This window comes from Polypterus senegalus, chromosome 5 (genome assembly GCF_016835505.1).
Source record: "Polypterus senegalus isolate Bchr_013 chromosome 5, ASM1683550v1, whole genome shotgun sequence".
Lineage (NCBI taxonomy): Eukaryota > Metazoa > Chordata > Cladistia > Polypteriformes > Polypteridae > Polypterus > Polypterus senegalus.
Window position 1 is genome coordinate 39,184,370 of NC_053158.1, and position 23,778 is coordinate 39,208,147.

The window sequence follows — 23,778 nt, forward strand, 5'->3', positions numbered from 1 at the left end:
CTCTTTTTATTTATTTTTTTTATTTCATTATAGAATCAACTCTCGGCAGTGCGCAGCAGGGCGGCCATGTGGCACATGCGTATGGGCGCACTTCTCATTCCCTACCACCTTCGCTAATCATCCTTAAGACAGATTGAACACTTAAATGCCAGCTTAAGTGAAAAATTTAAGAAAACATACTCAGTAATTGCAACACAAAAACTAACTTGATGAGTTTTAACGCGAAAAGATGCCGATGAAAGAAGAGAAGCAGCGGGTAGCTAGGGTGGAGAAAAGAAGAGCTGATCAAGAAGCAGCAAGCGCATCAACCTCTGAGCAAACGAATGCTAAACAGAGACAGAGAAAGAGGACGAAAACTAGGAATGCTCAAGTCAAGTGTATTTACTGCAGTATCGTGCAGTATGCCGTTACTGGTATATATATATATATATATATATATATATATATATATATATATATATATATATATATATATATATATATATATATGTATGTATAAAATGACAAAGCACAAAGGGTTGGGCCACCACAGACAAGTTGAAAACGAAAAGGAAAAAGTTAAATTGAATTGATTCGGATTCTTATGCAGATATAAGTTTTAGGTTGGCTGACATCATTTGTTGGTGGAAATTCTTATAAGTGGCACTGGGCCGAAAAGGCAGGGCTTCCTCTCAAGATTCAGAAGTGATGTCAGAGCTGCTCTTGACAATCCTCAGATCTGAAGGCAAAAATCGAAAAGCTGTAAGTGAGACCACGTGATCCAGGGTGAAATTACAGGTATAACATACCTGAGGATGCACCGTACTTATGTGTGTCTAGCAATATATTATATATACAGTATATATGTGTGTGTCTGTGATGTGAGTGCAATTTGTAAGTTACTTTTAATATGAACATTACCTATATAAACACTCATAACTAGGTATGGCAGGCTGCCAAGCGTACACTACTTAAAGGTGAAATGTAATGGTTATTACCATATAGGCTATATAATCAGAGGTTAATATTTTTTTAATTTCTATATTTGTATTATCATTTGTTAGCCAGTCAAACTATTATGCCATTTAAAAATATTTGGTCAAATTGCTTTGGTGCTGTGTGCTCGATGATTACGATAAAAAAGAGTAGGAACATTATCATCATCATAAAAACGAGGTCTTCTGAAGAGCAGATCTCCCCCTTGACTCATTCTCAGTTTTTTCAGTAAACGGCTGTGGAGAACCACAGCTCTGGCTTTTCGGTGTTTTTTGCTCTTTCTTTTAATTGCAAACAAGCTCGAGGCCCCAGGTGTGCTGTACATTGTCTTGCATTAGCAGATGGGCTCCTGTCACAATAATTGGTGTGCATGTGCAGTCTCAGTTATGAGTTTCAAGAGAATATTACATTACTCAGCTGGGTTACTCTACAGAGGTTCCCTTAGTGAGCAAATGGTTTGGAATTTCTGTATTTTGTATGCCTGCAAATGACAATTGTTACAAAAAATGGTGTTCAGTTATACATAGTGACTGGACAGCATCTTTTTTGCCAGCACTGACACTTCTGTTTTCTATTTTACAGCCCATGGGATCAGAGCGGATGGAGATGCGCAAGCGGCAGATGTCCGTGCAGCAGGAGCCTGTGAGCTCGGCACAGACACAGCAGGGCCCTGGGAACAGAGGCCCCAATGCCTGCTGCTTCTGCTGGTGCTGCTGCTGTAGCTGCTCATGGTATGTCTTCTAGCGAGCTCATTCTCTTATTCTGACAAAAAGCAGACAACGACATGCTGACATGTAGACATTTCAGGTGCTGCTTTTCAGATGAATGCCGCATTAACTCAAGTGCTGGAGAAGTTACAGATGAACACCTTTTAAAATGTGTTACAATTACTTTCTAAAATATGAGAAAAAGCCTTGCATCCTTTGATGAATTATTTGCACTCATTTAACATTTGTAGAATGTTACTCTGTGACACTTTGTTCTTGAGAAATAAAAGGCCTTGCCCCAGGATGAGAGCCCTAGATCAGGCCAGGGAAGAGAAAACATGAGGTCACTCCATCAATATAAATGATTAGACTGTCCTGAACAGAATACTGTGGTGTATGTGAACAGTAGTCTTTACATATTTACTCGGTCCCCTTCATCTGATATTTTAGGGAATCAATGCCCAAAGATTCTACTTCCAGCCATTTGGGCCCTTCTTCTTGGCACTGAATGCCTTAAAGAAGGCCAGGCCCTGTCAACTAGAAAGTATCAGGAATCATCAGGCTTCAAAGGTGTTAGGATACCAGGTGCCCAGACCGTGCTGTGACATTAAGAACGTTTAGGAGCAGGTAATGGTTATAGAGGAAGACATGTTATTTAATTAGTAAAAGACAACTTACACAAGCAGAGAACTCACAGAACTGAACACCTTTATCAAGCATCTCAGAATCAGTCCTAGGAACTGCACTAAATTTCTGACTAGGATTAGAATTTGTCCTGCTTCAGCATAGGACAGGAGATAGTTACAAAGCATCCCACTCCTAGCAAGGAGTAGGAGGCCACATTTAAGAATAAATGATGTCACAATTTTACAGCACATAAGTCATAGATTGGAGTTCATGATGATGTTTTGTAGTTTTCTGATACTAAGACAAAGGCTTCACCCCAAAGATAATAGTAATAATAATACTGAAAGTAGAAGGAGAAAAAGAAAGGAAAACATAATAAGGCAGGATATTGCGCTTAGCTGGCAATATTTTTTTCCACTTTGCAACAAATGCCGAAATGGAAAGTTTGAGGCACACACTTCGAATTAGAGCTAGGTCTCATAATGAGCGTCTTTAGATAGATATATAGATAGATACTTTTTATTTGACAATCAATGATCCACAGCCAAACTTTCAGAAGAATCACGTTCTTGCTGTGGTGGCTGTGGGAAACACCTTGTAAAGCAACAATTGCTGAAACTATCGGTGGTTATTCTTGCACCGTTTCTGAAGTGGCATTCAGAACTATTCCATTGTTCCTGATCATCTTCCACAGTCATGTGGCATATCTCTCTCCGTGATCTCCTTATCTTCTGTTAGGCTCTGTTTATCTAATGCTGTGTTATGTGAAAAATCCTTGTGTTTTGTGGAATGCTGAACTCCGTGTATCTGTGTGACTTTTTCAATCACAGATCCAGCCCTGCTTATCTTCAGTAATATTTTGAGTAATATGTTGGCTGCTACAGTACAGTTTACATCCATGAGCATCTGTGAGATGATACTGTGATATTGCTCGCGATCGACATATGCATGCTGATCCACATTTGGGGCAATTTTCTTTATGGGCAGGCCAATTTAAATGAATACAACTTGCTTTAATATCACCTCACATGGAGTGGTGGAGAAATGTATAAATCTGTGTATTACCCCATGTATTGTAATGGCGTTCAAAATTTGGGTCAGAATTTTAGAAATGGTTGATTTTGATATACCAGTATCAGCTCTTGTCACAAAGCTTCTTTTTCTCTTTGGCCAAAAAGTACAACATTATTAACACTTTCTTTTCAGCTTACAGTGTATGGCTTCTCAACATAGATGGATTGATCACATAGCATACACGATTTGTTACTTATATTTATTACATCTTTGTCAAATCAATATATTTGTACAAGCTTATTGTTGATCATTTCTGCTTGAATGCCATCTTCTAGCAATTCCTACCGAGTTAAGACTGCTCATGAGTTCTCCTAAGTTCTGGTGACATTAGAAGTAATTTCCTACATTATAAAAAAAATTGATAAAATGTTTTACTTCTACTAAAAATTGGACCAAATTTTGATTGCTGTGAGATTTCGGAATAAGTTAGGATCATTTTCCTACTCTGAAACTCTTGGTAAATATGGCCACATATAACCTTTAATGGATGAGGCCTGTCAGTTACTTAATTAGCACAGAATTAGGAATTGACTTTGCATGAATATTCATATGGTAGTTGGGTAGGAGGGCATAAAAGAAAAGTTAAGAAGTTTTAAAGTTTTGAATTTTTCTTTATGAAAAGAACCACAGACACATGGAAATAATTACCATGTTGTATGCTGGAGAACAGGAATTTTGGGACCTTGAAATTGTGACTTCATGCTATTTTTGACAGTCTAGGTGAATGGGATGGATGAGCTTGTTCTTGTCACAACTTTTCTAATGTTCTAATGAAAACGTATTGGAGACGATAGTAGATTTAATTTATGTGGTATGATTTGTGAGCAAAAGGAAGAATCAACGATTCATTTCTGTTATGATTGTTAAAAGTTAAATGAAAATCATAATTATATTTTACTTTTGTTGTTTATTTTTTACCATTTGACTGTTGCTCACAATATGACACTTTTAGTCAAATTAATTCTGACAAGAAGAATATTTTATTTAATATCAAGAAACTTAGACATCAGAAAATGCAATTATCTCATGTGCAAATTTGTTACAATCACATTTTAACAACAGGCAACCGAACCAATCAACAGTATGTCTGTCACCTTGCCAGGAAATCACAAAATGGCAATGATCGCATGAAAAATTGTGAAAATGTCAATGTGATTACATATTTTTCAACGGTTTTCATTTTATTTCATGGTTAATTATGTATTTTTCTGGTCTTTTTCCAAGTTTCTGGATGTTTGGAAATACACTGAACATAAATCCATATACCTGTATATTTTTTTTAACTTTCTGTTTCATTTCAGAAGTAATGTTATATTTTTATTGCACCTGAATGCCATTTTAATTTTCATGAGCACAGCCATTTTGTGATTTTATTGCCACGATGTGGTAACGCATTGCTAAGAGTTTGATTTCAGAAGTCCTGACCTGTGATGTCAATAATGTGACATCATAAAGTTTGGTGTTGCATACTTCCCTTGTCCAAGATTTTGGATAAATACCAAAAGAAGCCGTGATTGCTTTCTCTAGTTTCTGACTTTTAAGACTGTAACTTCTTTTTTTCGATTTTTGGGATTATATTTAAAGGTTTGGTAAAAGATATAGCAGGGTTTGATCAATCTATGAGAAGAGTTTGATCAATCTATGAGTTTGTTTAGTGATTAGGATTTTTATACAAATGTTTTTGTGTATTGTTTTTATAATGAGGATTTTATTTCAGTTTGATTTAGTTTTGAAAAGATGTTGTTTGGGTCACGTCTTATTCTTCTTTGTTTAAATGACGCAGATTAGAAGCACTATGTGACAGTATTCTTCACGATGTTAACATCACTATGGTAACACTATAAATTTGCAGTGCTTACAACATGGTTTCAACATACTGAAGATTCTCTTAGTGTAGTTAGCTTCTTATCTAAATAGGCCCTAGTGCTAGGTTTGAAATTTTATGTTGACTCTGTTTTGCTGTTTGACTGTTGTTTACCGTCACACCGTTTTGGTCCTGGTTGCTCAATTCTATTTCTGATTTCCTGGTTTTGACCTTGGCCATACCTGATTGTGTCTGTGTCTTCATTAACCTTTTCCTGGTTAACCCTTTCTTAAAATAATACACAAAGTGTTAGGAATTGTTTGTTTTTTATTCCTTATAGGCAATTTTGCTTAAATTTTCAAGATCCAGCACTGATTTTAGGGGGTTTTAAAGCCAATTAATTCATTTCTAGCATGTATCTTTTTCCTTTCCAGTCCAATTTTTTTGCAAAAATTTTTTTGGGGGCCATTTTGGTTGCCATTTTGTTTTGCGCATTGTCCATTCACCCCAATTTTGGGTACATGTGGTTAAGATGCAAAATGGTTTGGTATGGCTATGTCCTCAAAGGATGTAACAATTACAACATAATTCCAAGGCAGTCTGTACTTATCTGATTTGGGGAAAAAGCCCTATTCAGTCGTTTGCTAAAACTGTTGTGCTTTGTTCTCCTATGTATCACCTGTTCAATTTTATCCTTGACTTAGAATTTTGCTTTTCATTTTTGGCCTTGATGCCTGGTTTTCTATGATCTCTCAGATTTGACCCATTTCTGCTTTCATGTCCTTTGCCTGGTTACTCCAAATCTTGCCTTCCCAGCAGACGTATCACAAGCACATAACGTGTCACAGTAGAGATACCAATTGAGGAAAATGGACCACAATGCAATGGCTCACCTAGTTCTGTTCTTTTTTGTTAACTTAATTTTATTAGGCTCAGTGCTGTTATTCATCATTTTTGTTTTCATATAATAAACCACTACTTTTGTAGCACACTGTTTAAATATTTAAAGCTCTTTTATTAAAAATTGGGGAGGCAAAAAGAGGCACCCCCTGTTGTAAGAAATAATTTATTTCCAACTGTCAAAATTAAAATATTTTTGTGTAGCAATAAGTTAAATATTTATCTAAACTATATGCAATAATAATGATTAAATAAATAATTTTTTTTGTGTTTTGTGCCCCAGAAAGGCATTGTTTTGCTTTGTGCTGGACTGATCTGTAACCTTTTCAAGTTATCCAGACTCCTACAGCAAGTTTTATTATTAAGACAGGGAAGCCGACATTTGATCTGTTAAACAGTATGACCTTTTTATAATCCATTCACACAGGAGGCAACTATTCTAACATTATTGTAAGACTGTAGTACCTGGAAGACAACCCAAACACACACAAAAGGTGAATGTGCAAACTCTACGTCTAAACTACAGATGGAGGTATTGATAGAAGAGAGATGATCAACTGGGACAAAACCTAACAATGCTGGTATACTGCCGTGCATTTAGAAGCTCGGCCCCTAAAAGCCTCCCATTGTGATTCAACTAAACAATGGCCTTCACAGTATACAGATGATTCATATTGGCATAAAACCTTGACGGAAGCCTGTTTCCTACTCCAAAACACACTAATGCAGGCTGGAGTTTTCTTTCCAGAAGCGTAATGGCACATAAATCAAAAGAATGTGGAAGTCCTAAAGTGACCCAGTGAAAGTTTAAACTTAAATAAGATTGATTGTCCGTGGTAAAGAAACAACCCTCATTTATCATGATAGATTCTGTCAAGAAGAATGAGTGGATATGGTTGATGTCTTATTGCTTCTTGCCCAAGTCTTAAATATTCATATCAGTGTTCTTTTATGCTAAGCATTCAATTGCCTTTTTATATTGCAGATAGTGTTATGAAAATCAGGATAAATGTCAGGTTATATCACAAAACAATCTTGTTGGAGGAAATATATGACATTTCTTAAAAATAAACTGAGAAGTTTTTAAATGTATCAGTTATAAAAATACTTTAGTATTCAACAAATATCTGTAGACTTTAAAGTAGATTCTACAGTCAGTATGTTAGTGGAAAAATCTGTCTATTCTACTTAATTTTTTGTCCTGTTTATCCAGTGTAATGTCAAGGCAGGAGACAAATCTGGATAGTGTACCAGTCCATCATGAGGCAGGCTACCAAACCCAGCCAAGTGTTCTCATATCATGTCCAATTCACTGTCTATGGGATGCAAATGAAAAACTGGAGCACCTGGAGATAAACTCCATGCAGACACATGGAAGACGCCCAAAATCCACACAGGCAGTGCCCAGACTGGCATTCAGGGTGTTATCAGTTTCCTTATGGTAGTGATTACACTCTGATCATAAGAACACAAAGTCATTTCATTCATCATCATATTGAGGTCTGTCATAATGGACATACCTCTTCAACCTTGTGTGCTACAATGGATTTGTCAGCTCCTTCAAATACACATTGCATGTAGTGTTGCTTTATATAATGTAACAAATAAAAACATTTACAAATAAAAATGACATTGTTAAACACAGCAGTGAAATGTAGGGAATATAATTTTAGTCATATGTCTCATAACTAGTTTGAACACACTGTATGTTTGCATAATGCATCAATGGCCACATGGAAAATGACTCTTATATTAACTTACATTAAAGGATAAATTATTGAAAAGGTAATGCACCATAATCAAATGATCATACATGTTTAAAGACTTTTTCGAGATAATCAAATGCTGATCTGATGGCCTCATATAAAAGGTAATAATGGTATTGCCATTTCCATTGTATTCTTTTACAGTTATATACAAGTGTTACATGTTTAAATATTTTTATATAATTTAAAATGATTATATTGCTTCCTTCTCCTTTGAATAAAAGCAACCTAAAGGACAACACATAAATCTTATACAAGCTGCTTTAATGTATTTGTAGCTGTGATGCAGAATATGCTGGTATAAAAGTAAAACTCGAATTCATTGAAGACATTTTGATCCTAACTCTAACAAAACTCTTTAAATTCTGCCTTTACTTCAACATGGTTTTCAGTCATGGAATAAGTGGAGTTTAAGAAGCCATGCTAATACCTATAAATTTCCACGTTAATTCAGACCTGGTAGACTTTGTGCTTAGAGACAGCGTTTGTTTGCACAACTTCCTGTCCATCCACTCCTTTTGCCTATAAATTGCCTTTGGCTCCTCCTATCCCGTGTTAAACAAGCAGCTGTCACATAATAAACAGGCAAGAAGAATTAAACAGTTGAACTTGGTAGTGTTATGTTACAGCGGGGTTTGTTTCCTGGTTTATTTTTGGTTTTGGTTTTATTGTTATTTTTCTTGTTTTTGAATTATTTTTCTTATGCTTTTGTTTGCCTGTAATATTTGTTAATATTGTTACATTTATTTATTATTTAGTATTTAGGTGTTGTATATTTAACCCCCTTAGCGTTAACCCAAAGTGCTACTCAAGCTTTGAAGTCTATGTAATTATGGTTAAGCCCATGTCAGACTCTGGGTGACGTGTAATTGGCCGCATTACTGGGTTAAGTTCAAATAACTCGGCATCTATGGGATGAAGTAACATCATGCTGGAAAAAAATCATGAATATTTCTAAGTGCTTTGCGAATTTATGGTAACTCATCAATATTCATGAACTGGTCAAAGCTAATGAAAAGCCATTAATCCAATTTTAGAACAGACTGAAACTGAACCATTGCTCGAATTGAGCGATAGTGATGATGAGATGTTGATTCTGATGGTGAAACTGACATCTGTTCAGTAGATTCCGATAAGCCTAGTATCATTGATGTTAGTGTTTGGTGTCACCTTCATACTAATGCAGACAATCTTCCACCTACTTGTTCATTTATTGGTAATCCAAGTCAAAAGATGTCTGTTGATCATGGTCATCTCACTATTTACAATTTGTCAATGATAGTCTGATGGAGAACATACAGTAGTTATAAGAACTTATATGCAGTGTCATGTTCTACATGCTGTGCAAAGCAAGCTCTGGAACGTGATACTTTACACCAGTAGAGGGACCAAGTGGGATGACAACTACAGTCAGTATGGTGTTTCTACTTCATGTGTGCTGTCACTGGCAGACTGTTTGCTTGACCAAGGTTACTGTGTAATGTTGGGAAGTTTCTATACCTCACCGGAATTGCTTGAGATTTTTATTCCAAGGAAAATCAGTACATATAACCACTGTGATATGTCTGGTCACTCCAATCATGTGAATGCATCAAGCTGCAAAATGATTGCGATCTACTGGAAAGAAAAGAAGGACATCTGCTTCCAATGCACAATTCACAATGCAGCTACTGTCAATATTCTTGTCAGAAGGAATGTGGAAGTCACTATGCCTTGCACTGTGGTAGACTACACTAACACAATGGGCGCTATAAATTGTGCAAGTCAGGCACCGATAGTCTCCCCTATCATGTGCAAGCAACAGAAAAAATATTGCAAAAAATTTTCTTGACATCTTTGAATGTGCCTATGTGCGTCAGTGATTATTTCAAAACATATCACACAAATCATATATACAGTGGAACCTTGGGTCATGACCGTAATTTGTTCCAAAACTCTGGTCGTAACCCAATTTGGTTGTGACCCAAAGTAATTTCCCCCATAGGATTGTATGTAAATACAATTAATCCATTCCAGACTGTACGAACTGTATGTACAGTAAATATATTTTCTTTAAAGATTTTTAAGCACAAAGATAGTTAATTATACCATAGAATGCACAGTGTAATATTAAACTAAATGTAAAAACATTAAATAACACTGAGACAAACACCCAGGCTCCCTGCTCAGCTGCACGCTCACTCTCGCTCGCTCGCTCGTTCGCTATCTCTCTCTCCAGCATCGGCTTTCTCCTCCTGCTTCCTGTCTTCACAGCGAATGCACAGGGAGAGACTGAACACATACGGAAATCATCAGCGTGTATGAACTGGAAGGGAAACTGGCTTGTTTGTCACCCAAGTGTGTGGTTGTGAACAGATGCAAAAGTTTGGCGAACTTTTTGGTCGTAACCCGATTTGTACGTGTTCAGAGACGTTCGTGACCCGTGGTTCCACTGAAGACTCTGTCTTCATTGAATTTCTGTGTAACTGACATTAGATCTCACTGCAACACTGGACAATAGATACACCTTTCCTACTTTGATTATGTGGACATTTTTGCACTTACATGTTTCTTATGTTACACATAATAACATTTTTTATTATTGAATAAAATTCAACATGCTTGTTTTTCTGGGGTAAACATAACACTAAGGTAGCTACGTTGTTTGAACATGTTCTTTGTATTCTGTGGGTGGAACCCTAATAGGTGGGTCTACTGCTTTATATTCAGGCAGATGAGATGGATTTCCTCAGAGTGTGTTTGGAGTTTGTGGAAGAAAGATCTTTACTATGAGTATTGTATTGATTTTTCCTGGTTTCTATGAATGTATTGCTATTATTTTTTGGATTACTGATTATTAGATTATTGATTAGATTTGTTTACTTTATTGCCTTTGTAGGAAAATCCTTCTTGTTTCTTTTTTGTATTTTGGCAATTACACTCACATTACATTTATTTGCTTAGCAGATGCTCTTATCCAAAGTGACTTACAAAAGAGGTCAACATAAGGTCATAACATCAGTCTGCAGGACTGTTTAGGAACAAGTGTTACAGGACGAGGTTACAAAATTGACCACTGCAAGTAAACAGCTCAGAGCAAAATACAAGTGAGTTGCTATTTCTAGGTTACAAAAAACTAAGTTCTAATGTCAGTTACACAGAAATTCAATGAAGACAGAGTCTTCAAAGACTTCTTCAACCGATTTAAACTTACTTAAATGGTTCTTTAATGAGAAAAAATAACTTGAGTTCTCTTTTCTTATTTTGATGGTGCTCACAACAGAGACTCGCATCTTAGCAATAATCCTGTTTGGGGATTTGCTCTTCTCTTGCACGCTATGCTTGCTGGGATAAGCTTCAGCCTCCCACAACCCTTCTTAGGACTAAGTGGGCTTTGAAAATGCTATGGTATTTTTTTATTTACAATAATTATTTCTGGTATTGTCCTTTAAGCCAAAGTATGTGTACTGTTGTATCTCCCTTGAAAGGCATTTTTATATCTGGGACATTTAAAAATATTTTAACCATTAAAGCCTTGTACCCAATTGTTAAAGCCTGTCTGTTGAGTTGAGGGTCAAGCTGCCTGGGGTGAGGCCTGTTTCAGAGGCTGACCGGTGAAGGTATTTCTGAGGACTGTACCCTTTTAGCAATTTTGTATTGCTGCATCAAAACAGGTGTAGGTACTTCACTCTAGAATTATGCAATCTTCCTTTGTAATATCTTGTAGTTTCGCTACTTCTGCATGTGAGTGTTTTTATTTGCCTTTCTTTTTGGATTATGCTTCTGTCTAGGATTTTTCATTACATTTTCCAGTGCTGTGATTAATGTTTGGTGCCTTCTGTTAGTGCTCTATAAAGAATTCTAGAGACACGCAGAACAAAAATATATCTGGAGTAAAAATGGGGATTTAATGTCATACAGGTGTTATGAATTTGTACATATTTTTCTTTTGGACTTCATATTTTGTCCCTCTGGGCATGGATGCTGCTCTTTCTTATTTCACTTTCATTTTGTTTCCCTATTTTACTTTTAAAATTTTACTATTATTTCTCTCAGTCGTTTTGTTTGCATTTGTGCTACCACTTTGTAGCCCCATTACTAAGATGCAAGTCTCTGTTGTAAGCACCAGACGTTGCATTGTGTGCTATCAACACAACAGAATATAAGATGCTATAGAAGGATTAGTATTTAAGATTGTGGACAATTGTTAGTTAGTATTGTCTGTGCAATTAATATCTTGGCTAGATTTTAAGACTGATTTTTGGTTTACCTATTAGGTTTAGTAGCTTTGATTGTTTAATTCTTGGCTTGGACCCCTGCTAGTAAAGATTTATTTTCCTGCTTCATTATTCTTCCTGTCCAGTTCCAACTGTGGCAGAACACCGGGAAATGGAAAAATATTAAATGGAATAAACAAGAACATAGTCAAGGGACAGGTGAGAGGTTTAATAAGAGAAAGAAAACAAATAAAACGCAGTCAAAATTAAAAAAACCTTTAAGCCAAAACAATCCTAGCAATAGGTAGAATTTCATTTCCCTAACTACAATAGTTTTATAAAGGTTTTTTTTGTTTGTTTAGGACAAGATCAAAAATTATCATGTAAACAATAGTGTGCCACCATTGTAAATAGTTTGATGTTAAATGTAATGTTAAATGCAAATCCAGCCACATACTTGACAATGGGTGTTGTCAACAACAGTAACCTGGCTACCTCGATGTGAGAGCTCAACAAAATGGCAGAGGTCTGGTGCTCTGGTGATGTCACCAACCTTATAAAATAAACAAATAATAAAAAAGACTTAAATTGTAACTGAAATATTGCAACAAAACAACTTCTGGATTCATAACACCTAGGCTTAAGTTGCCAGTGGTGCTTTAGAGGTCAGCCCCACCATGTTTCACTCCTGAAGCTCAGCTTTTTCTAACATAAAACTCTGTGCTATAGGACTGCTCGGCATTGCCTCCTTCTGCATCTGTGTAAGACAAGGGAATCATCTACTTCCATCTGTGACCCTCCAACTCTCTCACTCTCCTGTAAAATGTTCTCTTCATTCTGCTCAGGCTGGAACAAATTCAAATTCTCATTATTGTTCCTTTCTCAACACCAGACACTATTTTTCCACCAGCTCGTTCATCCAGTTTCTTCCCTGACAGTGCATATTACTCCAACAGCTGATATATAGAGAAAATAAAGTGAAATCATAGAATAAAGTAAAGTAAAATTAGGAACAATGACAATGCACACCACCACCAGTCTTTTTTTATTTGTGGTGCATACTCAGCAGTCTACATCCTTATTTAAAAATGAATAAGTACAGCAGACAAGCAGCCTGACAAGGAACACAAACTACAAACAAGGTAACACATAAGTCTGTATTTATGGTAAGGCTGCAAGTGCATGGGAAATTACATTTCTACAATTATATGATTTGGTCGAGTGAGGAATCACAAGTCCCAAACAAAGAAAGGTTGGGGCTCCAACCCCCTTTTGCTTCTTAACAAACAATGAAAGTAGAAGCAACCGATGGCGTGGAGACAATGACGAAAATGAAACAAAAAGTGTCCACAGTCGGACTTCTTGTCGTTTGTTGTTCTCTTCTTTTCGTCTTTTAGGTCAATTGTGCAGGAGCCCTGTTTACAGCTCTGCTCACAGAGTGATGCCTCTTTCCATCATCCCCATGACTTATAGGCAGGAAACCATAAGGGGCGGAGTCCTATTACTGCTGTGCGAGGAATTTAAGAGGACATGATTACCGACAGTGCCCTCTCTTGACCTGGGGTGGAATCACATACCTTAAAGTAGCCCTGAGGGTGATCCACAAACATGCATGTGTGACGTGGACTCTAAAATTCTATTTTACTGTTTATTTCAACTTTTGACATGAAAACAGTTTTGATGAGAGCCTGGCTATTTAACTCACCAAAGCAGAAGAAATAGCCTGTAATGGGTGCCTCACATAACTATGAAGTTACTCATTTACTCATATATCTGGATGACATAGTGAGACTATGCAGTTTTATCTGAAAAAATAATTGAGTAAATAGTTTAAATTTACAAATGTATTTATTTAGCAGACACTTTTATCCAAACAGGGGGATAAGTATTAACAAGACAAAGTTACAAAATTGATCATCACAAGTGAAGAGCTTTAAACCAAACAGCACAACACTCGTTAATCTTCCCTTAGTTATGAAAACCTATCAAAGCCATTTATCAATTGGTCAGATATTCACAGAACAAGACAGTCTTCAAAGCTTCTTGAACACAGTGCGGCAACCAGTTGTTCAGATGGAGGTGGGCAGCTTGCTCCACCAGCTAGGAGTTACACAAGAGTCTGGATTGCGATCTCATGCAAAACAAAGGTGGTATCACCAGTTGCCAGAATAAGTGTAGGACCTCATGAATGTCTCCATATACATAACACAAGAAAAAATTGACTACATTGTAGGAAAGCATTAAGGATTTAAACTTAGTCGTGTGGTTACAGGGTGTCAGCGTAGCAATCTCAAAAGTGGAGTGACATGCGTCTGTCTCAACTAGATAAATACAAAGTGTGCCTCTGCATTTTGAATCATTTGCAGTGGCTTGGTAGCACATTGAGGTACTTCTGCCAGTAGAGAATTACAGTTCTCCTGTGGTAAAGTGAGGACTGCAGCTGATTGGCTGATTAAACAAATAATTGCCAAACTCACGTCTTCAGGTTGGTGTGTGGTAGTGTGGCGAGAGCGGTTCCCTTGCCAATGTGGAAGCGGATGGCCCTGCACTTAGTGCACATGTGCAGGATTGCCTGCACCCCTAATTGAAACCGGGAGCTGTTCATTGCCGGGGCTGTGCCACGTCCCTGCGTTTGAAAAGGAAGTGCGAGAGAGGAAAGGAACAAACTAAAGAAAAGATAGTAGAGGTTAAAGGTAGAAGGAGAGAGGCAGGCGTGAGAAAGAGAGCTGGAGTGAGGAAAGGAACCAGATGGATGGGTATGGAGCCCCAAGAAGGAGTGTGTGGCCAGCGTTCAGGAGGGAGTAGAACAGTTCAGCAGGAACGACCATTGGGATCTGAAATGTGCTCTCGCTGGGAGGAGCCAATGGACTGGCCGCTGTCGAGAGTTGATTCTACAATATAATAAAATAAAAATAAAAAGAGGAATAACCTTGGAGGTCAATCATCACCCCGAAAGCGTATAGTAGACGTCACGTAGTATATGTGTACCAAATTTCAGGTCAAGAGTTCAAACAGTTTGCAAGCTACAGGTGATTTAAAATCCTGGACAGACAAACGAACACCCACGGTAGCGTATTATATATATAAAGATGGAACATTTAGAGCACTGCTCTTTGAACACTATTTGGATTTGTTTTTTTTTTTTAAAAAAAGCACTTGTACTTTTCACCATCCCCTTGCTTGGTGTGTTTTATCCTCATCAGTTAGGGTACTGGTGGTGTTGAGTTCGAGAGGCTCCCACAAGTAAAGAGTTAGCAAGGAGCCGATCCACACTGTCACAACTCCAACAACAACAACATTTATTTATGTAGCACATTTTCATACAAACAGTAGTTCAAAGTGCTTTACATATTAAAGAATAGAAAAATGAAAGACACAATTATAAAACAAAATAAATCAACATTAATTAACATCGAATAAGAGTAAGGTTCAATGGCCAGGGGGGACAGAAAAACAAAAACTCCAGACGGCTGGAGAAAAAATAAAATCTGTAGGGATTCCAGGCCATGAGACCGCCCAGTCCCCTCTGGGCAATGAAAAGACCAATGTCTTGCTCTGGTGTTGTACTGCATACTCTGCCAGATATGGTCTGATCTTGCAGCTGTTATACAGAATGAATCTGCAAGAATGAATGGCAGTTGCAGTGTGGTCAGTGAAGGAAAGCTGGCCGTTAATCACCACCCCAAGGTTGTGTACTGTCTTGCTGGGATCCTGGTGATAATGAGCCGAGCTGAACAGAGATGGGAGTGTTAAATATATGGACTGGCGGGGATAACAAGGTGGTCGGTCTTTGCTAGACTGAGCTGGAGATGGTGCTGTTTCATCCAGGTTGAAATATCAGCGAGACATGCAGTGATTCTAGCTGATTCCATGTTGTCCTCTGTAGGGTTACTGGAATAGCACTGATATGAGAAAGGATGCGACTAAAAGATGGGACGTAGTGAGGTGGTGTACAAGGAGAAGAGTGAAGGATCCTGTACTGATGCTTGGGGACCCCCCTGTGCTTGCCTGGTGCAACTTACACATCTCTCCTCACTAGGACACACAGCAGGATCTGCCCGAGGGGTAGGATTCAAACCATCTGATAGCATTCCTAATGATTCCAACGTCAGAGAGGGTGGCAAGGAGGATTATTATACACTTTTCATGTAACTGTAAATATTCAGCTTGCAATACAATTTACAATCTGGATAAAGGAAGTTCCATTACTAAAAAAATAATTTTCTCAGTTCAAGTACAGTGGAAGAAAACAGCCACATCTGCCTCTTTAAGGATAATGCGGGATTTTCTTATGTAATGTTTTAGCTGCAGATATGAGGTAAAGGAAATAGTTGGATTACCAGTGGAGGAGTTTTCAGGTTATTGGAACTTAATTAGCTCAGGGCAGGGAAAAACACATCAACCGTTAGCCCAGAAATGTAGCAGCACTCCATGTAATTCTTAGAATGTTTCTTTTAAGTAATATTCACTTCTTCATTGTGATATAGTGGGCCAACCGTCTGTTCTAATCTTGATTCTCACTTTTTGTGTAAGTGCAATGTTTTCCTCTGAGATGCTATAAGATTACAGCATTAAATTACACAGCCTGAAACCTCTGACCCCAAGTCCTGTCTCTGTGCAAAGTGCTTTTTGAATGAGTTGTTACAGCACCGGCATTACTGTTGTTACGTCCAGAGCTGCTCTCTCAAATCCCTCTTTTTGTTTGATGACATTTTGGTTTCCATTGCAACACTAAGTGAGTAACCTTTCTAACATTTATTAGCTGACTTTCTGATTAATAGCAGGCAAAAGTTGTTAGGGTGAAAAATGTAATAATGCTGAGAGAACAGGAACATTTGGGGTGATGTTGTTATATATACACTGTAGATTTGAAAGGCATTTAAGGATACCATCCTACAAAATGATTAATTTATACTGTAGAAATTCAAATAGTATTTATAAGAAAATCTCTTTGGTCTTCCCAAATCTTAACTATTAACACAATCAGTTTAAATCTTGTGAACTTGAACCCGGACACAGGCAGACGGACATCTTGTCTTGTCCACACACTGTTTATTTACAAATATTTACAAATAACGTGCACCACAAACCCCAGTGCCTCCAGCACCGATCCCCCAATGTCCAGGCCTCACAGTCTCAATGCCTCTCTCTCCTGGCCGCCTCAGTCCTCTCTCCAGCTCCGTCTCTCTTCCACCCGACTTCCGCCAATGACTGGAGGGAGGCGGCCCCTTAAATAAGAACCCGGATGGGCTCCAGCTGCTTCCCGGCATTCCTCCGTAGCCACGCCCCAGTGTGGCGGAAGTGCCTGCTGCGCACCTGGAAGCCGTCCGGGTGTCCCCTGTCGTCTTTCCCCCAGCACTTCCACCACACCAGGAATATCCAGGCACTGGGGCGCCGCCTGGCGGTGGCCACGGGTCCCTACAGGGCTGGGCTTCCAAGCCCTTTACCCGAGGCCCCCAACATAACCAGGGCGGACGCCCCCTCGTGGTCTGGAGGAGGCACAAACGTCACAATCTGTACAAATAATATCTTACCCAATGAAAGCATTTTGCCATGATACTCGCTCCTTGCCACTTCTGTAGTCTATGCTTTATAAGCTTTATCAACATGTTCGTGGAGTGTCTTCCTAGTTGCTTCTTTCATATCTTTTTTCTTCAAAATCTGTTTTTAAGAATCTGTCTTCAAGGACCATGTGTCTGCCTTAGTGGTTGGCAACCATTATCCTGAGCTGTTTCGTTGTGTGATGGGTGCGGCAATGCGCTGTACCAGTGCATGCTCCCCAACCTGACCTGACTCACCTGACTATCTTCAAATATCCCTCATCTTTTTATGCACACAGCATAAACTCTTCTCATTGTAAAATCTATATAGAGATGAGAGGATGACATTTAGGGTTACACTCCGATTAAATAATTAGTTTATAGCTGTTTTTGACAGAATGAAAATAAAGATATTTTTTTAATATACCGTATATACCATACCATATACCATATAAGTCGGTTATTGAAACCCGAAAAACCGATCATAAAATCAGACCCCAACTTATATACCTGTTCAAAAATGCGACACTTAATTCTTTTTTTTATTTTTCATCTTCTTGCCTCCTCTAATTTCTCATCAGTTTCTCAGATGCATCGAATAGTGTTGCAGCAGGGCAGTTACCAATTTCTTTCGCCGCTTCAACGACATTTAATTTAAAAGCAGCTTCATATTTTCTTCTGATCGAATGCTCCATCGTAGATAAGGGATGCCCTTACGAAAAAGGTGTATGAGGGTGTGAGATACAAAAAACACAAAACAGTGCAAACGTTGCTTCGGAATTGAGTATTACCGTGTGGTCACGTAGGCACAATAGAGAGGGAGAGAGAGAGAGAGGTTACACTGATACAGCGCATTCCTGCATCCACATAAAAGGCAGTGTTCTCCATGGATACTCTGTCAGGTGGGCATTAGCATATTATAATCTCTTGGACCAATGGTGTGAGTTTTCCACATTCCACTTATAAGAACAGCATTATAAAATACCAGAAATTATACGATAAAATCATCTGCCGACTTATCCATGTTTGGAATTTTGTTTCCTTTTCTGCTTATAAAATGAACTGACTACTGTAACTGATCCCATTTCAATGACCGAGGGACCAGAGAGGTGTGTGTGTTTTCTACAATAGGATAGTGTTCCTTGCAGGATTGTTTCCTGCACTGCATTCAGTATTTCTGGGACAGGCTCCTGCTCCCCAAGACCTTCAAATTGGTTTAAGCAAGGGTTGGAATCTTTTTTCAGCTACTTGGTAAGTCTGGTGGCTGTCTCACATGTGTGCCAGATTGCACACCACTGGTTAAACACACTCACATGAGGCTTTAACGAGTTTTTTCGTTTTGGCTTATGCTTTAGTTTTCTCTGCTTGAGTGATGGGGTGGCAGGTTAAAACAGTAATATAAATGAATTGAGTAAAGTACTGTATATTCTATTGCCTGGGTGATTTGTAAAAACAAATCACACTTAATTCTGTACTGTATAAGTCCATCCATCAATCCACCTTTTCAGTAGTTTCCTACAGTATTCTGTAAATGACAAGCAGAGTGACTGTCAGAACCTCAGTGGCCTCATCTCAATTACATGCACATTACGAAATGAAATTAAGTACCCTTTGAAAAGTAACCCAAATGTATATCGACTATATACTGCAGGTCAGTTTATTCCCCTGGATGAACTTCATCTTACGCTGATATCACATTACATGACTTCTAATGGGATGGGATGTCAAATGTGATGACTGCAGTTGCTGATTTTCTTGGCTGAAAATGTCAATTTGTAGGACTCAAAAAAGATGGGGATGTCAAGTTACATGACCGCATGATGATTTTCATGAGCTCACCCATTTTTTTTGAAAACTAATAATGTGCTGTTTGACAGAAACGGTTCCTGTTCAAACAATTTGCAGGTATAAAGAGATTAGTCACAATCTCTGCTTTTGTTCCCATCCTGTCATGGTACGCAACATATGAGATGTCAGATGATATGGACACCAGGGGATGTACATCTCCCCCAAACATCCAAGTCCCAGCACAAAGGAGGTTTTTTTTCAGTGGGGTAGTGCTTTTTCCTCGTTCCCCACCTTATACAGCACAGTACCATACACAAATCCACACAGTCCTTTTCTCTCTCTTTTCTTTTTCTCATTCTTTCTTCCACCTTCACTTCTCCCTCATGCTTTGTCCGCTTCCAATTCTGGCCCCTTTTATAGGGCACCCAGAAGTGCTTCAGGTGTTCAATGACCTTCTTCCAGCAGCACTTTCATGTGTGGTGGAGGTGTTGCACCAAAGGGCTCAGCAATCATCCAGGTGCCCCCTGGCAAAGGCCACAGGCCCCAGCATGGTTGAGCTTGTGCCCAACCTGTGACCCCTCTACAAGCCAGGAAGGCTGCCCTCTAGTGTTCCGGGTGAGGTAATGCCCTGAATATGCTCTCTCCCCCTGTCCTTTCATTATATGGGTGTCCCAAATGGGCAAGGGCCCCGGCCATCCTCCACAATCGACAATCCTCTCTTGTGTTTGCAAGGTCCAAAATATCAATATTCCTTTTTTCTCATTGCTGCATTAGATGCATTGTACTTCTGGCTGAGCGCTCATTGATAGACAGCCCTCATGCACATAAAGCCTGTCCCTACGACTTAATACAAAATTGAATTTGTGTGATTCTGTCGGGGTGAGACACAGAATTGTTGGACTGAGTTGCTGGGTATGTCACACTATACAACTGGGTGTCACTGAGGTGCACAGTGACTGCACACAACTCACTAAGATTGTTTAAATGAAGCCTACAACTGAAAATGACTTGACAAATCATGCAGTGTGTCAGGTCCTTTAGATGTCTTCCATGTTCCAACCTTCCCTGACTCAGTTTACTTGTTTACTGTGACACAAAGACAAGATACAACAGGCTTAGATAAAGCCCCACTCTAAATATGTCTTTCTATTTGTAATGCTCACTTCTTAGTATCATGAGATGAAGAAATGATGTGATATGACCAAAGGAAAATAGAGGCTTTTACACATTGTGGTAGACAGCCGGCAGCTCAACCCGGCCGGGACACTGAGGATAGAAAGATGGGGGGAGGCAGCTACTTTTGAACACTGCCTCCCCCAAAACGCTAGATGGCACCTCCCTCCCTGCAGGGCATCCTGGGACTTGGAGTTTGGTTTCTCAGCCCTGTTGGGTACCATGGGTGCCACCAGGAGGAGCTGTGAGAGGACAGGAGGAGCCATGCCTCATCCATAGCCCGGAAGTGCTCCCAAGTCACAAGGACGGAAGCCCAGAAGTACTTCCGGGCTGAAGAAAAAAGCCAATTCTTCATTAGACCCGCAAGTGCTAGCAAGTCACGTGGGCGGATGGATAGAAGCGCTTGTGGGTCAAAGACTATACAATGGACTGTTGGAGACCCAGGAAGTGAGCCATAGTTGGGAGGTGTATGACAGAGCTTGCTGGGAAGAGTGGAGGGGAGAATTGTACTTAGAATTAATTTATGGTTTAATTGTCTGTTCATTGTGACTGGGGTGCTTTGGATGCACTGATTAAGAAAAAGAAGCATTAAAATACTTCTGAGTGCTTTTACCCTGTAACCTGAACGTCTGTCTGTTGGGTTTAAGGGGCAACAGTGACCCCTAGAGTCTGACAACATGTACCCATTGACAGGAGAAGGATCCACAATATCCAAGAAATATTATTATTTCTAGCCCTCTTATTATTACTACAAGTTACTGTATTTCCTGGGACCATACTGGCCCAGTGGGTAGTGCTTCTGCATCTCAGATCCAACATCCAAGATTCAAATTCCACCCCTGGTTGCTGTCTGTGTGGAATTTCACCATTCTACCTTGGATTTTTCTCCTGCTCTTGTGGTTTTGCTTCCATATCCCAAAAATGTGCATACTCTGAGATTCTATATTGGGCATGTGCATGTGTGGGTGTGAGTGTGACTGGACTCTGTAAAGGACTGCTGCCCTGCCAGGGAGGATTCCTGCCTTGCACCTTAACCTTGAATTGGATGATGAAAATTTGATGATATTGTGTAGTGTGAATTCATTTTAAAAAGCACAAGCTTTTCATTTTCTTTTCCTCCCTCGCGGAGAACGTCTTCCCTGTTCCCACAAGAACACAACACAGTCCCAAAGCACAAACACAATACTTTCCTTCTCTATTTTCTATTCTCTTTTGTCTTTCTCCTCCCTGAGTAGTGACTGCTGGCTCCTTTTGTAACGCCCCCAGAAGTTCTCAAGGTGCTCGCTGACTTACTTCTGGGTGTGGCAGAAAACCCGCCCAAGATGGCTCAGCAGCTATTGCAGCACCCCCTGGCGGCACCCTTGGATCCAAACAGGGCTGTAGATAACTCCAATCCCATGAAGCCCTGCTGGAATCTGAGGTACCACTGTAACCCATGGGGGGATGCCCTCTAATGTCCCTGGGGAGGTACTGTTCTACCCACACTTGCTCCCCCGGTCCTCTCCGTGAAGAAGCGTCCCAGCTGGACAAGGACCCCGGCCGTCTCTGACAGTGTTTTCGTCTACATATTTAAGGAAGGCCATCCCAGCCACACTTGGTTCCTTCCTTGCTCCAACTGCTACTGAGCTGAAATCCTGTACTGGATAACATATGTCCCAAAAAGGAATAAATGACTGGATTAAACTTAAATTATTTCTTTCAGATTTTCATTACATAAAGTAGTATTTGTCCTGCCATTCATTTTCCGAAATAATTTAACCATTTCCAGATTTTAAAGAACTTGAGCTCACTCTCATCATGAGGAAAAGTCTATCTTTATCAAACACGCAGGGCAGGGTTAGAAGGACATGGAGCAATATTATTCTTAAATGAAAGAAAATAAACAAAATCAGCAACAAAAATTATTACTAATTTTATAAATTAAAGCATTTGTTCAGGATGAAAGTGGTTTAAATGTGTTCATTTCTTAGAGCTGATATTTATCCTGCATTTTACTCACTGACTTCACAGATATCATTTTCATACTAATGATATAAATGACAAGCAATCAGTTTGGTTTCACGCTAAAGCTTCTCTTAAACAAAAGAAAAATAGCATGACTCCCATCATGGAATCATGGTGACCCATAAAGAGTGCTGCATTAGCAAATTAACTAGAGGTATCCAGGACGGCAAGGGTGAGGTATTTACGGTGATTCTGTATTCTAAAGCAATTCTCTGGGTGTTTCAGGGTTTTTTTTTTTTTTACCTTTTATTTTATTATTTTTCAAGATCCGGATAAATATTTTAACATATTTGCACTCAGTGGGATTGTTATTCCACCTCACAGCATGCACACTAAACCTTCACAGGCAGATTTTTTATATCTGCAGCTCCACTGATACAAAAGCTTGTGGTGCTTCCCTGTGGGAAGTGCAATTAGACATTTTTTTTTTGAATATATGAAAAGGTCTGCGAGCCTATTGTGCTTTTCAACCTCTAATTATTAGGGACAGTGTGCAAGAGTTATGAAAAATTTAGTGCACAGAACGAAAATAGATTTCACAGACCTATACATGATAAGGCAGATAACCAGGCAGAATAATAGATAATGGCGGTGTCCAACAGCTCTAGCAGCCCTGACCTTGAGTCACTCGATGGTCACTGTCTCTATGAAGTTTGAATATTCACCCCATCTCCACATGGGGTCTCTCTGGAAACTCAGCTTTCTCCTAGAGTCCATAACTATGCATGTATATGTGACCCTAAGTCTTAAGTGCTTTGTTGTGTGGGAGCGCATACATCAAAAAGTAGTAATATACAGTATATAGCATCTCCACCTGTGTGCTTATGTGTGTGCTTGGGGATCATCAGTCAGAGCGTGCCCACCAGGCAGTTCAGGCTTCAACCACAAAGGTACACTCATGCTCACATAGTGCTGTTTCACCGAAAATTACACTATTCACAGACCATACTGAGGACATCTCCTTTCACCTCCACTGACCTGGAATTTTATTAATGAGCTCCTAATTCTCCCAGCAAGAAACCATAATCAGACTAGCATTTCTTTGATTCAATAAATCCTAAGCATCTAATACCATAAGCAGAAGCATAGACCGCAGCACTATATAAATTACTGTATATAACCTGGACCCTTGTAGCTGTGGCAGTTTTAAGATGATCTTTATTCTCTGTCCGTGTGGCACATTTCTTAGTTACAGCAGAAGTAGACTCACAGCAGCTTATGTCA

At 39.1% G+C, this 23,778-nt stretch overlaps 1 protein-coding gene across 2 annotated transcripts in view; it reads left to right on the forward strand.

The window, feature by feature from the left end:
* Positions 1 to 23,778, forward strand: part of LOC120530220 (regulator of G-protein signaling 20-like) — a 144,577-nt gene that overhangs the window by 89,631 nt on the left and 31,168 nt on the right. For both annotated transcript variants that reach the window (XM_039754510.1, XM_039754509.1), the window contains exon 2: positions 1,558 to 1,706. In XM_039754510.1, the coding sequence (XP_039610444.1) occupies positions 1,558 to 1,706 (149 nt within the window). The remainder of the gene's footprint in view (positions 1 to 1,557; positions 1,707 to 23,778) is intronic.